We start from the raw sequence: 18164 nt of genomic DNA, 5'->3' as shown, positions 1-18164 counted from the left end.
TATGAGACCTGTGATAATTTTTCTATAATGCCTGCTACCAGAACTGTCATCATTAGTGGATGTGCATTGTGCATGTAACAAAAAGGCATTTTCAGTGATCATTGCAATAAAGCAGGTTAAACTATTGTAATAAAATAATGTAATTATCTATGGGTCTTCTGGTTAAAGGTTAGGTATATTTAGTCTAGGTATAATTTTACAATCCCTGAATTCATTACGTTATTCCTGACTGTTTGAAATGCAGTGTATTGACATTTTAATTGTGTAACAAAGATTATTTAGAGAAACTTTTTTTAAATATTGAGATGGATATCGTGACTCGCCCATAAATTTGAAGAAAATCGAGATGATTTTTAGGCTATATCGCCCAGCCCTACTTTGATGAGATTTGGCCCTTCTGAAAACACCACCTGATGGTGCTGTACTATAGCTGAGTCGGTCACAGCCTTTTCCACTGAAAATATGTTCTGCCAGTTCAACTGTATTTTCTCTAGTAAGTTATAGCCTATCAGTGCAGGTCTGTCTCCTTTAACAATTATCCACGGCAAAGTCACATTTAGTTTATCGTACTGCACTGGCACTTGAAATAAAATATTTTATTTTTCACATGCACCAAATACAACAGGTGTAGACTTTACCGTGAAATGCTTACTTACGAGCCATTTCCAACAATGCAGAGTTAAAAAGTATGAAAATTTGCACAAAAAAAGAAAGGAAATAGTAACACAATAAAATAACGAAACGATATACAAGGAGTACCGGTACCGAGTCAATATGCTGGGGGTACGAGGTAGTTGAGGTGATTGAGATAATATGTACATGTAAGTAGTGACTTAGGCAATCAGGAGAAATAATAAACTGAGAAGCACAGCGTGCAAAAGTGTGTGTGTGCTGGAGTTTCAGTATAGCATGTGTGAGTGTGTGGGGTAGAGTCTAGTGAGTGTGCAGAGAGCTAGTGCAAAAAAGGGTCAATGAAAATACTCTGGGTAGCCATGTGATTAACTGTTCAGCAGTCTTATGGCTTGGGGGTAGAAGCTGTTTAGGAGCCTTTTGGTCCCAGACTTGGCTTTCCCCGGCACCACTTGCCATGCGGTAGCAGAGAGAACAGTCTATGACTTGGCTGGATTTTTAGGGCCTTCCTCTGACACTGCATGGTATAGAGGTCCTCGGTGGGAGTCTCAAAGCCAAACACTGAAGAACATACACACATCCAGGTACTTTCAGCAGGTGCTGGAGTTGTAGACAAACTCATGGAAAACAGAACGGAAAACGCCACATGCTGCTGCTCATCCTCCCAGGTGATATTTATTTATAACAACGTTTCGACCCCTAGGTCTTCATCAGGCATCCATATCCCAGGTGGGGGTGGAAGGTCCTATACCCGTGTGCGGGTAGCCTAGTAAAGGAGCCCTTTGAAGTGATTGTTCGACAATCAGAGGAAAAACACAACTAGTCATGTTATGCCACAATAAAAGGTAATACATTTTAAAAGTTAAATAAAAAATATTGAATTTATAGGGATTCTATATGTAGTTCTATGATAAGGCCCATCCATTTTTTTGGTGCACAGGTTCCGTACCGTTTATACTTTCACCCCTGGTTGTAAATGAAAAATACTGTTGAATGCAACTGCATATTTTGCATTTGTGAAACTATTTTAATATGATATGAATGTAGAGGGCTTTATGTTTCTAGAACCGTACTGCAATTGAGAATTGATTCATGTTTAGATGAAGTATTTGGCTGTTTTGGCTACCAGAGCCAGTTTGCCTTTGAACATAGTCTATAAGGTCCTTGGACATGATAAAGATGTCGTTTACTGGTTGAAATCTGGTCTGGACGTCTTATAACCAGATCACAACAACATTAAGACTGTAACAATCTTCGTTGGGAGAAAGAGAGGAGGACCAAAGCGCAGCGTGGTAAGTGTTCATGATGAATATTTAATGGAACAAACCTGAACACTGAAATACAAAACAATAAAGTGAACAAACTAAAACCGAAACAGTTCCGTGTGGAACACACAGACACGGAAGACAACCACCCACGAAACAGAGGTGAAAAAAGGCTACCTAAGTATGATTCTCAATCAGAGACAACTAACGACACCTGCTTCTGATTGAGAAACATACCAGGCCAAACGAAAAAACCAACATAGAAAAACAAACATAGATAACCCACCCAACTCACGCCCTGACCATACTAAAACAAAGAAATAACAAAAGAACTAAGGTCAGAACGTGACAAAGACGTCTTTTTCATGACGTCTTTTTGGTTGATATCTGTTTTTTGGTTTAAATCTGATTGAACTACTGACCAGTTATCTAAATCGGGGATGGGCAACTGGTGGTCCGCGATGAAGGCCCTCTGAGGAATTTTTAGGAACTTAGTCGGGGTCTCAACTTACTGTTGCAAGTTAGAATAGTAGACTACACAATGTGCAATTTCGAAATTTGGTTGTGCATCTGCAGTTTTACTCTTGTTATGTCAGTTACTGATCGTCAGTCAATTCGCCCATGTCAGCGATTTTGTTGTTGTTGTTGGGATTGCTAAATTAGTTTAGTGGCCAGCTATCTAAACTCGTTATCATGGTCAAATTACAGGGGGACCCCATTGATTTTGTTAGTGTCACTCAGATATCATATTACAAACTGCAAACATTTCTCTCCACCCTATGGCAAAATGTGTAGAATTTCAGGACATTAGCAGTAAGACAGCTACTTCTCCTCTCTGCCTCATGCCAAAATGAGTAGAACTGCATGTCATTTGTCATTCAAAATCTTCTCTCCGCCCCATGGCAAAATGTGTATAATTGCAACAAACTTGCTTTAATACTGCAACATTAGCTCTACAACCCATGGCAAAATGTGTAGAATTGCATGAAATTAACTCTAAAATGTAAAAAGAATGAATCTCTGCTGTCAAGAGGGGGGCCACTAAGATATGTTTTGCTCGCAATATGAGGGGGGGAGGGTAGAGGTACGGATGTGGGTACGCAGACCTGTGAGAAACTGCGGCCCCTCATAATGACTTCATATTTTTTGTGGCCCATACCCCCATCAAATTTACCCATCCCTGATCTAAATGCTACTCACTTAATAGACACCAATCTATTTGTGGGCCATGCACCCATTGCATATAATACACTGGAACCAACCTTTTTCAACAGGGTTTGCATGATTCAGCTTAGCAGACTTAGCAGAGCGCACCAAAGAGAGTTAGGGTCTCGTGGAATACTTTACCCAGTCAACACTCTGGGCTCGGGCCTATTCTGTTTGAGACTCTGGGACTTGGCATGGACTCGGACTCAGATGGCTTCATGCGGGCCAAGCGCTTTCCGAGTCCAGCAGAATCAAATTACTCTGGACTCCGGAAGCCCAGCCGCGAGCTGCCCAGTGACATGAGCCTACCAGACGAGCTAAATGACTTCTTTGCACACTTCGAGGCAAGCAACACTGAAGCATTCATGAGAGCACCAGCTATATCGGGCGACAGTGTGATCACGCTTTATGTAGCCGATGTGAGTAAGAGCTTTAAAAAAGGTCAACACTCACAAGGCCGCAGGGCCAGACGGATTACCAGGACGTGTACTCAGAACATGCGCTGACCAACTGACAAGTGTCTTCACTGACATTTTCAACCTGTCCCTGACCAAGTCTGTAATACCTACATGTTTCAAGCAGACCACCATAGTCTCTGTGCCAAAGAACGCCAAGGTTAACCTGCCTATATGACTACCGACCAGTAGTACTCATGTCTGTAGCCACGAAGTGTTTTGAAAGGCTGGTCATGTCTCACATCAACACCATCATTCCAGAAACCCTAGACCCACCCCAATTCGCATACCACCCCAACAGATCCACAGATTATGCAATCTCTATTGCACTCCACATTACCCTTTCTCACCTGGACAAAAGGAGCACCTACGTGAGAATGTTGTTCATTGACTACAGCTCAGCGTTCAACACCATAGTGCCCTCAAAGCTCATCACTAAACTAAGGACCTTGGGACTAAACCTCTCTCTCTGCAGCTGGATCCTGGACTTCCTGACGGGCCCTTTAAGGGTGCGTGCTTAGTCCCCTCCTATACTCCCAGTTCACCCACAACTGCGAGGCCAAGCACGACTCCAACACCATTCTTAAGTTTGCCGATGACACAACGATGGTAGGCCTGATCACCGACAACGATGAGACAGCCTATAGGGAGGAGGTCAGAGGCCTGGCAGTGTGGTGCCAGGACAACAACTTCTCCCTCAACGTGATCAAGACAAAGGAGATGATCGTGGACTACAGGAGAAGGAGGGCCAAGCACGCCCCCATTCACATCGATGGGGCTGTAGTAGAGCAGGTTGAGAGCTTCAAGTTCCTTGGTGTCCACATCACCAACAAACTATCATGGTACAAAAACACCAGTCGTGAAGAGAGCACAACAATGCCTATTCTCCCTTGGAGGCTGAAAGGATTTAGCATGGGTCCTCAGATCCACAAAAGGTTCTACAGCTGCACCATCGAGAGCATCCTGACTGGTTGCATCACTGCCTGGTATGGAAACTGCTTGGCATCCGATCGCAATGCTCTACAGAGGGTAGTGCGTATGGCCAAGTACATCACTGGGGCTAAGCTTCCTGCCATCCAGGACCTCTATACCAGGAGGTGTCAGAGGAGGCCCCTAAAAATGGTCAAAGACTCCAGCCACCCTAATCATAGACTGTTCTCTCTGTTATGGCTTCTACCCCAAGCCATAACATTGCTGAGCAGTTCATCAAATGGCTGCCCGGACTATTTGTATTGACACCCCCTTTTTTTTACTCTGCTGCTACTCGCTGTTTATAATCTATGCATAGTCACTTTACCCCTACCTACATGTACATATTACATCAATTACCTCGTCTAACCGGTGCCACCACACATTGACTCGGTAACGGTACTCGACTAACCTGTACCCCCGCATATTGACTCGGTACCAGTACCCCCTGTATATAGCCCCGTTATTCTTATTTTAGTGTGTGACTTATTTGTGCTATACTTTAGTTTATTCAGTAAATATTTTCTTAAGTCTTATTTTTCTTAAAACTGCATTGTAGGTTAATGGCTTGTAAGTAAACATTTCATGCTAACTATAAATACCTAGGTGTCTGGCTAGACTGTAAACTCTCCTTCCAGACTCATATTAAACATCTCCAATCCAAAATCTAATCTAGAATCGGCTTTCTATTTCGCAACAAAGCCTCCTTCACTCACGCTGCCAAACCCTAGTAAAACTGACTATCCTACCGATCCTCGACTTCGGCGATGTCATCTACATAATAGCTTCCAACACTCTACTCAGCAAACTGGATGCAGTTTATCACAGTGCCATCCGTTTTGTTACCGAATCACCTTATACCACCCACCACTGCGACCTGTAGGCTCTAGTCGGCTGGCCCTCACTACATATTCATCGCCAGACCCACTGGCTCCAGGTCATCTATAAGTCTATGCTAGGTAAAGCTCCGCCTTATCTCAGTTCACTGGTCACGATAACAACACCCACCCGTAGCACGCGCTCCAGCAGGTATATTTCACTGGTCATCCCCAAAGCCAACACCTTATTTGGCTGCCATTGCTTCCAGTTCTCTGCTGCCAGTGACTGGAACCAATTGCAAAAATCGCTGAAGTTGGAGACTTTTATTTCCCTCACCAACTTTAAACATCAACTATCTGAGCAGCTAACTGATCGCTGCAGCTGTACATAGTCCATCTGTAAATAGCCCACCCAATCTACCTACCTCATCCCCATACTGTTTTTATTTTATTTACTTTTCTGCTGTTTTGCACACCAGTATCTCTACTTGCACATCATCATCTGCTCATTTATCACTCCAGTGTTAATCTGCTAAATTGTAAGTATTCGCTCCTATGGCTTATTTATTGCCTACCTCCTCATGCCTTTTGCACACACTGTATATAGACTTTCTTTTTTCTACTGTGTCATTGACTTGTTTATTGTGTTATTGGCTTGTTTATTGTTTACTCCATGTGTAACTCTGTGTTGTTGTCTGTGTCACACTGCTTTGCTTTATCTTGGCCAGGTCACAGTTGCAAATGAGAACTTGTTCTCAACTAGCCTACCTGGTTAAATAAAGGTGAAATAAATAAGGTTGTAACAGTCCTGACCTGTTTTATGTTGTTTTTATGTGTTTATGGTCAGGGCATGTGTTTTGGGTGGGCAGTCTATGTTATTCGTTTCTATGTTGGTTTTGGTTTGCCTGGTATGGCTCTTGATTAGAGGCAGGTGGTTTGCGTTTTCCTCTAATCAAGAGTCATATTTAGGTAGGGCATTCTCACTGTTTGTTTGTGGGTGATTGTCTCCTGTGTTTGTGTATGTCGTTGCGCCACACGGGACTGGTTTCGGTTTGTTTCATTTCGATGTAGTCTGTTTCCTGTCCGTGAGTTTTACGTTTCAGTTAAGTAAGTTCATGTTCAGGTTTTGTCGTCTACGTCGTTTTCTTGTTTTTGTAGTTTTGAAAGTGTTTTGTTTTGTTTCGTGTTGCCGTCGTATTTATAATAAAGATGGCTTATTTCCCTGAAGCTGCGTTTTGGTCTGAAGATCCTTCTCTCCTCACCTCATCCGAGGATGAGGAGAGCGACAGCCATAACAAAGGTCTAGCTAGACCTGTTGTATTCGGCGCATGTGACAAATAAAATTGTATTTGATAATGGCATTCAGGCCGAGTCCACTTCAGCTTATTCGGACAGATGAATTTCTTCAGGAGTAGGGCCATTTGAGGTTTTTACTCACCAGGTGATGAAATCTAAAAATAAAAAAAATAAAAGAAATGTGATATTTCACCTCCAATTCATCGAATTTGATAGGTCATTTAAAGCAAACATTTGTGACATGGTCCTATAGCTATCAGAGATGGTCCCTAATTTAAAGAATCTCTGATACTTCTGCTTCTACTACAGGCTATGTGTTTTTTGGAGTTTGCAGTCCATCCAATTGAAAGTGCACATTCATTTCCATAACATTTGTTCTAGGTACCAGCATGTAAGATAAACATGTACAAAAATACAGTAAAACTGCAGTACAATTAAAAAATGGTTGTTTAATTAATGTTATCTGGTAGCTACCTGTGTGTTGGCTTCTAATGGTCATATTTTGTGTTAGCTAATTGTACTGTTTATTGTGCTGCATGTTTCACTGAATACTGTTTTGATGTTCTATTACGACTAACTACATTTTTTTCAGAATTTAACAAATAACACGTAGGTCTGTCTTTTGTCTTTCAATATCCTACTACAATCCACCAGGATTTACACAACCCTATTTTTAATCACATTTATTTCCATAAATAATCAGTCAAAAATTATTGCACCTGAATATGACCCTGAAAATATGACTATTATATTTTCCCTTAAAGCTTTTAAGCAATTAACATAATATGTGCAGTAATTTCATTTTAATTTCAGTAGCTAAATAAGGAGGTATGCATATCAGGCTATATCACATCCGGCCGTGATTGGGAGTCCCATAGGGCGGTGCACAATTGGCCCAGCGTCGTCCAGGTTTGGCCGGGGTAGGCCGTCATTGTAAATAAGAAAATCAGTTCCTGATGAATACACAATAAGATACAGTTTTCCTATCCCTGCTCCCCCTCAACACTCATTCCAACGTTACTTTTTTTGCAGGAATCTTCTAGCCAGGATGGAGGAGGGAACAAAGGGAAGGAGTACAGAAGTTATGCAGCCGGCTGACTAAGAAATGTAAATAGCCTATGTTTTGCTCTCTCTCTCTATGTCTCTATGTCTCTCTCTATGTCTCTATGTCTGCCAGACTGCTGAGGGGCAACATAGTCAATGAACTTGCTAGGCTAAGTCTAACTTAGTGAAGGCCTTAGGTAATGGTTAATCGTGATTCCTCTTGGTCTTTACAGTTCCTGAAACAAGTCAATGACCTAATGCATGGCCCACTCCGTTACCAGTGACCAGTTACCAGTGACCTATTCTGCCATATCCTAGGGAAAGGAGAGAGCAGCACCACTACTCCTTAAATCCATAGTCATTGACAGTAAGTTTTTTGTGCAAAATGTAGTTTTTTTCTGTTTGATACTCTGATATTCAATGTGTATAGATTCCTACTAACCAGCTTTGTAAGAACTACAGTAGGGTTGTACTAGCTATGCTGATGATCATGAACATTTTCTCTGCATCAGGTCTCACTGAGACTGGATTTCCCAAGAGACATGCTATTCAGCTGCCAATGATTGCCTGATCTTATACAAAAAAAATAAAGATGCTTGCTAGAACCTAAAAGGGTTCATCAGCTGTCCCCGTAGGAGAACCCTTTGACGAAGCCTTTTTGGTTCCACATAGAACCCTTCTGGTTCCAGGTAGTACTCTTTTGGGTTCCCTTTCCACAGAAAGTTCAACATGGAACCCAAAAGGGTTCTACCTGGAACTAAAAATAGTTATGCGCGGAACCAAAAAGGGTTCTCCTATGGGGACAGCCAAAGAACTCTTTTGGAACCCTTTTTTCTAAGAGTGCAGTGTAAGTAGATCCAACTTAAATAGCATTGCTTCTAATAATCTAAGTCTGTAAACCAAATAGGATTTTATTTTAACTCGCCTTTTTTTTTCAGGTGCAAACCCCTTGTGTCCTGATTCAACAGACACCTCCCTTGGTGAGTCATGTAAAGTTTCTCCCATTTCTCTCTTGCTCATTCTCCCTGACAATGTTTGTTGCAGGAATGATTTGACAGTCACACAACATTTGAAAAATATAGTATTTTATTGTCTCTTTATTGCCTCTTTACCTTTTTTTAAAAATGATACTTCGGGCGCTTTATCTACTTCTCCAGAGTCAGACTAGCGATAGCTCAATGACTGGAAGTCTATGGATACCTGCTTGCATTGCGGTAACGCTAATAAGCATTGGCTCAGGAAACTAGTTCTTAACATCCTTCATACTGGACACAGAGACATAAAAGTGGTATCCAATAGTTAATTTAACTCTGGGGAAGTAGATAACGGGCCTCATTGCCAAAATCTCGAAGTATCCCTTTAAGACTGCCAAGCTGTCCTCCATTTGGGGAACCTCTGTCCGGGACAATGTCCTCAAGAATACCGAGCGGTGTGTTTTATAAAAAGTTGTTTGAATATTACAACACGTATTAAGAGTAAGCAAAACTTTACAATTTAGAGATTAGTTCAAAATAATAATTATCCAACTACTGTCTAATATTGATATCCTCTTTTTTAACATGTTTCAGGTTGATGACCAATGAATTAATGTCCCACTTCAATATGAAGGGACAGAGGAGCAAACATGCCTTTGCTACCACTCGTGTGTGCTCCATTGTAGTAAGTAAATGTGAGCAGCTGAGACATTTGACATAGACAATGAGACATTTTTTGTAGATTCTGACTTTTAAAGATATTTTACTGTGCGTTACTATTCTGTTGTGTCCTGCATGCCCACAATATGCCATTCATTAATTTATTTTCTTCTCTTTTTATGCTGAAGTGTCATGAAAAGCCAGAAAATGTAGGAGGTTAATGAGTTGCGGGCCCACTGGAAAGTCCTATAATATGCCCCTGACCGCCGTTGTGGAGGAACATGCAAAGTATGCATAAAAAAGTTGCTATTTTTTGAAGATATCGCTAAGTTATAACTGCCACAAGTTTCTTCAACTTCTTCAACTAGTACCATGGAAATACTTTAATTTAGCAGAGTCCAAAAAATGTCTTCAGGAATGATAAAGTTGTAATGCACAACTCTTCAAGAGGGCCACAACGCTCCAGATCGCCTTATGTGCTCAGAGGTCCTTGATGAGGATCTATGCCATCACACCACTCTTATTAATCATTCATCAAATACAACAACGGGCCTTTATATACTCCCAGTATTTCTATGCATGTAATGTCTGTGGGTGAATTATGAAACAATTACTGTGTGCAGATGTGCCATAAATTGTGATGTAGATTTGTTTTTGCCATTGCTTGATCTATTTTAAATGTAAGAATATGTTGCAGATTTAAACTTTAATTGGTGACTATGGAAACAAATAGAAATGTAATGAATTATGTTTTCAATATCCAACTCTATCCTCTGCAATACTTTTTACAGTAGGTAATAAACTGTAGTCAGGTGGTCATTACCAGGTTATGATGAGGTCTTAACTATGACCAGTAGCCTACATAATATTACACATAATGTAGTGGTCAGAATTATGACCAGCTGGTCAGATAGAGGTCACAATTATGACCAACTGTAAAAAAAATATATATATACAGTATATACAGTATATATATATTTTCAACCAGTTTGCGACAAGAATAATATGTCATAATTCAGTCAGGTTTTACCAACTGGGAAGGGTAGGCTACACTCCTTAACAGTACATTCTTGCGCTAGGTAGCCTATATGCGTTCATTCACAGAGGATTTATACAATTACACAGAAGGATTGGTCCTTGCTCTTGGATTAAAGAAAACATATGTATACTCAGATTAGAATAGAATGATGCTATTCAACAGTGCAAGTCTCACCATAACTTCTCCCTCACACTCCAAATCCACCATAGCATCATATCGCCCTTTCAGATCCTGTCAATACAAATGTTAACCAATGTTAGGCTATCTCCCATAATAACTCAAGAGGAATTTACCATCAGTTTACAATTTAAAACATTGTATTTCCCCCAACAAATAATACATCTCGGCTGACACCACTGATGGTATCACTTAACATCACTTAAATGTATAAACTTCCCTTTAATATATAACCATAATAGTTCCAATATTCAAAATGACATGAGTCGCTTCAAGTGAGAGCAGCGCTCCGCCGCTTACCATTAGGACTGCCTGCAGTGGTTGTTTGTCTGTGAACTAATGGCAATATACGATTTGCTCGCTTAGCTGGTGGTTGCTGAAAGGCAGGGTGTGCCGAATAGTTTCTTTGTCTGGACTTGATTGTTTGAAAAGTCTAAATGGGATCCTTGGGACGTCCAAGCTCTGACGTTCTCCCTATGGCCAGTAGACTACAAAATATAGCACATAATATAGTGGTGAGAATTATGACCAGATGGTTGTATGGTGGTCAGAAAAATACACTATATATACAAAAGTATGTGGAAACCCTATTTCAGCCACACCTGTTGCTGACAGGTGTATAAAATCAAGCACACAGCCATGCAATCTCCATTGACAGACATTGGCAGTAAAATGGCCTTACTGAAGAGCTCAGTGACTTTCAATGTGGCACCGTCATAGGATGCCACCTTTCCAACAAGTCAGTTTGTCAAATGTCTGCCCTGCTAGAGCTGCCCCGATCAAATGTAAATGCTGTTATTGTGAAGTGTAAACGTCTAGGAGCAACAACGGCTCAGCCGCGAAGTGGTAGGCCACAAAAGCTCACAGAACGGGACATCCGAGTCCTGAAGCGCGTAGTGCGTAACAATCACCTGTCCTCGGTTGCAACACTCACTACTGAGTTCCAAATTGTCTCTGGAAACAAAGTCAGAACAACAACTGTTCGTTGAGAGCTTCTTGAAATGGGTTTCCATGGCCGAGCATCCGCACACAAGCCTAAGATCACAATATGCAATGCCAAGCGTCGGCTGGAGTGGAAACGCGTTCTCTGGAGTGTTGAAACAAGCTTCAACATCTGTCAGTCTGACGGTCAAATCTGTGTTTGGCGGATGCCAGGAGAACGCTACCTGTCCCAATGCAACTGTAAAGTTTGGTGGAGGCGGAATAATGGTTTGGAGCTGTTTTTGGAGCTAACGTGATTAGCATGACGTTGTAAGTAACAAGAACATTTCCCAGGACATACATTAGACGTCTTATATGGGCAGAAAGCTTCAATTATTGTTAATCTAACTGCACTGTACAATTTACAGGAGCTATACCATGCTATTGTTTAACGGGAGTGCACAACAACAAAAAACTTTTATCACGGCAACTGGTTTGATATATTCACCTCTGAAGGTATATAATGCACTTACATTCAGTCATTTTGCTCTGATTTGTCATCTTGAGGGTCCCAGAAATAAAATGGAGCATAGTTATCTTTGATAAAATACATTTTTGTATTCAAATGTAGGAACTGGGTTCTACAGTTTGAACCCCTGCTGTGGGGTTATATCCTGTCTGGTTGGTCCTGTCCGGGGGTTTCGTTGGACGGGGCCACAGTGTCTCCCGACCCGTCCTGTCTCAGCCTCCAGTATTTATGCTGCAATAGCTTATGTGTCAGGGGGCTAGGGTCAGTCTGTTATATCTGGAGTATTTATCCTGTCTTATCCTGTGTCATGTGTGAATTTAAGTATGCACCCTCTAATTCTCTCTCCCTCTCCTCCCGGAGGACCTGAGCCCTGGGAACATGCCTCAGGACTATCTGGCCTGATGACTCCTTGCTGTCCCCAGTCCACCTGGTCGTGTTGCTGCTCCAGTTTCAACTGTTCTGCCTGCGCCAATGGAACCCTGACCAGTTCACCGGACGTGCTACCTTGTACCAGACCGGCTATTTTCGACTCTCTCTCTCTACCGCACCTGCTGTCTCTAACTCTGAATGCTCGACTATGAAAAGCCAACTGACATTTACTCCTGAGGTGATGACCTATTGCACCCTCTACACCCACTGTGATTATTATTATTTGACCCTGCTTGTCATCTATGAACGTTTGAACATCTTGGCCATGTACTGTTATAATCTCCACCCGCCACAGCCAGAAGAGGACTGGATACCCCTCAAAGCCTGGGTCCTCTCTAGGTTTCTTCCTAGGTTCCTGCCTTTCTAGGAAGTTATTCCTAGCCGCCGTGCTTCTACATCTACATTGCTTGCTGTTTGGGGTTTTAGGCTGGGTTTCTGTATAGCACTTTGTGACATCGGCTAATGTAAAAAAGGGCTTTATAAATACATTTGATTGATTCTAATGGAATTCAGAAAGAACAAAACACTGTCCTCAAACATTTAGGCTACATCAAAAGGTGCAAAGTTAGTTTGTGTTGATGTGATGTGCAGTTGGTAGAGCATGGTGTTTGTAATGCTAGGGTTGTGGGTTCAAGTCCCATGGGGGACCCGTTTGAAAAAGTATGATAATCTATGCACTCACTACTGTAAGTTGCTCTGGATAAGAGCGTCTACTAAGAAATAATGAATAGACCATTTCAGTTTTCACATAGAAATAAAGTGCATTTGCAAAGTATTTAAACAAACTGGACAGAGCCTGTTTATCAGATTCACTTTTTTGTACAGATAATGTTTAGACTCAAGTTACAAATGCTGGTAAACATTTAAATACATTTAGTTTAAATTTGTTCACAAAAGTAGTGCACTGAGCCTTTACTAGTCCTGTATTAGCGACCAATATTGACATCTTTAGCATGGGCTTTTTATTTCTCACCCCTCCTCAAAAAAATCGCAGCACCCCCACCCCCAAACTACTTCCCACGGTGATGCTTCGAGCGAGATCAGCGCTCCACCTCTTACCATATTAGGATTGCCTGCGGTGGTTGTTTGTCTGTGAACTTGTGGCAATATATGATTTACCCGCCTAGCCTTTACCTATTGTAAAATAAGTTGCTGTGGTTGCTGAAAGGAGGGTTGTGCCGAATAGTTTTTTTGTCTGGATTTGATTCTTTGAAACGGAATCCTTGGGACGTCCAGACTCTGACGTCACCCCATTGAAGTTGACATTTAAAACGGTTAAGGTTAGGTTTAGGTAAGGGTTATGGTTAAGGTTAAGGTTAGGGTAGTGGTTAGAGTTTAGTGTAGGGACGTCCCAGGGATCCCGGATTGCACTAACCATTGATTATTTGAGCGAGGATGTAAAACGTAACCTACTTCCCTGTCCTCCCTTTGTTGACTCTTTCTCTTGAAGAACATAAGAAAGCGTCCAAACGAGTAAGGTGGGTTCCTCTTACCTCATCAAGAACGGTTGGCTGAAATAGGGTGCAGCTGTCATCTGCAAACTGAAGTTGGTATTTATCTATGAACTGCTGACAAGAATAATTGGCAGGCAGCATACTAAGCCTACTTTTTTTGTTGTCCTTTTCATACACTTACACTGGGGTAATCTCAATACTCTTGGCTCATCTCCTTGGCTCCTTCCCTTCACCTGCACAGATCTGAAAACCCTGGACAGGTGAAAGCAATATGGTGGATACTGGGATTTTGGTTTCACCTGTTCAGTTATTCAAATCAGTGTAGATTATTAAAGCGGAAGTGGAGAGGAAGCTATATTGAGATCCAACCCTGGCTACGTAAAGACCTGTATCTTGTCAATAGAGGGCGTCAAAGCTTTAACGTATAATAAATAGGTCACAATAAGAGAGTTGTCTCTCTTAAGAAAGAGAGTAAGAAAATGACAAAAGAATGTGATAGAACTAGGCCTGCCATATGTTTCCCTGGGCTGGCTTTGATATGTTTCAGGGGTTCCAATTGAAACGGGCCCCAGCTGCCCAGGCGGCCACCACTGACTGATTTTTAACGCACATGTTAAATATAGATTCCTTTATTGCTACGTCAATGTTTTGATGTCGGAAACGTTGCACAGCAATTTTGGTCCATGCTGACATCATGGCATCACGCAGTTGCTGCAGATTGGACGGTGGTACATTCATGCTGTGAACAGCCTGTTCCATCTCTCAATAGATGCTCTATTGGCTTGAGGTCTGGGGACTGACCAGGCCACTCAAGTAAACTGATCTCACTGTCATGTTCCAGGCAATGTTTTTCCACTCCTCAATGGCCCAGTGTTGGTGATCGCGTGCCCACTGGAGCCGCTTCTTCTTGTTTTTAGCTGATAGGAGTGGAACCCGGTGTGGTCGTCTGCTGCAATAGCCCATCCGTGACAAGGATCAAAGAGTTGTGCGTTTTGAGATGCCGTTCTGCACACCACGGTTGTACTGCGCTGTTATTTTTCTGTTTGTGGCCCACCTGTTAGCTTGCACGATTCTTGCCATTCTCCTTCGACCTCTCTCATCAACTAGCTGTTTTTGCCCACAGGAAGATGAGAGGGATATGGAGAGGGTGTAAAATTTAAATCAAATTTACTGTCCAGTCATCAGACCAGTGATATTTTAAGGTAGGGGAGAAGGAAGAGTGTGCTTGAAAGTATTAGAACGGGGCCTTCCCTACAGTAAATGTCATTCTAAAAACGCAAACGGAAACTGAACTCTGGCCCGCCGAGCATTAGCATTTTACATTCAGCGGCGGGAGATGAGACAATGGCAGAAGTGGATATGGAGCTTAAATCTGATGGCGGTGGAAATAAGGATGAATAGATTTTTGTCCAAAATAATAGAAAAATAAACGAAATAGATGTGGGTGAGGAAACGTCTAGTGTTGATAATATCCCATTGTACAGTATCTAGTAGCCTATGTTTTCTGGGAGTATTGGTGCCCGACTTGAAAATATGAAAATATCCAAAATGGTGATGAAGTCAATCAATCAATAATATAATAATTATTTTAGCAAAAATGTTTATTTTTAATTTACAATCTGTAGAAGCTATGAGAATAGGAAGGTTCAAATCTTTTGTGAAGCATCACAGCACAGTTGAAAAATATATGGCAAATAAAAATCCGAAATGGATGATGTTGGAAGATAGATGGGAAGGGTTGAGTGGAACTGAAGGGTGGGACTAATAACAAGATAAACAATGTAGGGCATACGGGATCTGTGAAATGTGTATAGGTGCGGAGCTTTTGTGAAATAGCACAGTTACAAGTGGAAATAAAATTGGATGGACAACAGAAATAGAGGAAGGACTAAGAACAAACAAGAGAGAACTATTATAAAGTAGACTGTGTCTGTAAAATAGGTATAAGATGTATAAATTGAAGGTAAAAGCAGAAGTGTTTATTAGTTTACTCCAATTGGGGGAGCGGTGGTAGGGTTGCGGGGAATAATAATAAAGGTATATTCTTTAAAAAAGTATGTATGTCTATATAGGTATGTGTATGTATATATGTGTATATGTATGCATGCGTGTATGGATATATATATTTACCCCAAAAAATATGGGGGATTGGAAATGATGCAGACAATTACATTGGAAGCAACATTCTTTCCGCAATATTAAGCTGATCCACCCCTAAAAAAAAAAAATAATAATAATAATAATAATAATAATTTAAAAAAATAATAATAAAAAAACAAATGGTGATGAAAGCTACTGAGGTAAAGACAGATTCAGGTTGGATATTCGACGGATATTCGCCTGTAGTTTTCCTTACGTCCACCAACAACAGTTAGGGACCGTAAACATAGTGACAAGTCAAATTATTCAAATTTCAATAGCTCTTTAACCAATACTCCTAAAACTTTCAAAACTGGTTCTAGCTAACCCGATGACATAGACACACATTGCACACACTTTTTTAGACCCACACACCTCCAACAAGGTTCATAATGTCCACTCAGTGGACCTACACATTGCACACCCTTTTTTCTGTCCATTTGCATCTCATGAGATTTTAAAATAATTTTTTCAAGATTCAAATTTCAAATATAATTTCAATAGATTTTACATAAATGTTCACTATTTAACATTTCAATAGCTCCTTGGTCGTGTGACCTACTTGACTCAAACAAGGTTCAGAATGTACACTCAGTGGGCCTACTCATTGCACACCCTTTAGTTTGTCCATTGTCCTCTCATTTGATTTTACACACATTTTTCTAAATGTTACATTTAAATAGCTCCTTGGTCATGTGACCTACTGACCTCAACCAAGGTTCAGAATGTCCACTGACTACCCTTCTATATTGCACACCCTTTTGTTTGTCCCTTTGCATATCAGGTGATTTTACATTAATTTGGAAAACTTTTGAATTTCAATAGCTCCTTGGTCATGTGACCTGCTGACCTCAAACAAGGTTCAGAATGTACACTCATTGGGTCTGCAGATTGCACACCCTTTAGTTTGTCCATTTTCATCTCACACATTTTTACATACATTTTTCAAACATTTGAATTTCAATAGCTCCTTGATCATGTGACCTGCTGACCTCAAACAAGGTTCAGAATGTACAATCATTAGGCCTAGACATTGCACACCCTTTAGTTTGTCCATTTTCATCTCACACGTTTTAGATGAATTTTGTAAACTTTAGAATTTCAATAGCTCCTTGGTCATGTGACCTACTGTCCCCAACCAAGGTTCAGAATGTCCCCTGACTACCCTTCTATATTGCACACTCTTTAGTTTGTCCATTTTCATCTCAGACATTTTTAGATGAATTTTGTAAACTTTCTAATTTCGATACGTCCTTGGTCATGTGACTCAAACAAGGTTCAGAATGTTCACTGACTACCCTTCACTGCAAAGGGCAGTGTGGAGTGCAATAGAGATTGCATCATCTGTGGATCTGTTTGGGCAGTATGCAAGTTGGAGTGGGTCTAGGGTTTCTGGGATAATGGTGTTGATGTGAGCCATTACCAGCCTTTCAAAGCACTTCATGGCTACGGACGTGAGTGCTACGGGTCTGTAGTCATTTAGGCAAGTTGTTTTTCCAACATCATGACACTTATTTGGAGTCTGTGGCTCTAGTGGTTTGAAAGCGTAAATATCAGTTGAATATCCAACTTGAAACTGCCTTTACCTTGGTATGAAAGCTTTGGGTAAAGTACCATCGGTGAAGATCACGAGAAGTGCGCATGTTTTGATTTATTGTGTTTGTGCTGATCAGAAGGAATGTGTGTTGGGCCTCACTCAAGTTGATGATTATCCTGGGTCGTGCATTGAGCTACGGAGCAGGGCACCTGTCAAAAGAGTAATTTCTGGAGCGTCGGAAGAAGTTGACATTGATATACTAAAGAATATTTTTGGAGTGGTCGATGTTCGTATGATGAATCATATGGTTATTGGCTTTTATAGCAATGGTGATGAATGGCACTGTGCAAGTTGAAAATTTGTTTTAAAAAAGATTGACATCATTGATGTTCCCCGTTGGGATTAAAAGACATCTGAGGAGCTACATGGAGTACTGGCTCATGCAGTGCCATACTCTCAGGCCCCAGAGCCTGAGCAGGGGATTTGAAGTTTTGAATGTCTGAAGGAGTGGGAATATATATTATTTATTTTTGTAAATGATTTTGTAGTTTGTGTGGATTAATTAAAATGTTCTCTTTCCTATAATGGAACGTACTTTTCTTTTGTAAATTTCTTCACAACC

General features: G+C 41.0%; 1 protein-coding gene across 2 annotated transcripts in view; it reads right to left on the bottom strand.

The window, feature by feature from the left end:
• LOC139559881 (uncharacterized) overlaps positions 1-10939 on the bottom strand; it is a 29030-nt gene extending 18091 nt beyond the window's left edge. For both annotated transcript variants that reach the window (XM_071376313.1, XM_071376314.1), the window contains exons 1-2: positions 10834-10939; positions 10531-10587 (exon numbers count right to left, since the gene is read on the bottom strand). In XM_071376313.1, the coding sequence (XP_071232414.1) occupies positions 10531-10587; positions 10834-10836 (60 nt within the window). In that variant the 5' untranslated portion in view covers positions 10837-10939. The remainder of the gene's footprint in view (positions 1-10530; positions 10588-10833) is intronic.
• Between the last annotated feature and the right edge of the window lie 7225 nt (positions 10940-18164).

This window comes from Salvelinus alpinus, chromosome 30 (genome assembly GCF_045679555.1).
Source record: "Salvelinus alpinus chromosome 30, SLU_Salpinus.1, whole genome shotgun sequence".
NCBI lineage: Eukaryota > Metazoa > Chordata > Actinopteri > Salmoniformes > Salmonidae > Salvelinus > Salvelinus alpinus.
Note: the sequence above shows the minus strand (reverse complement) of the source record. Positions and strands in the feature narration are given on the sequence as shown.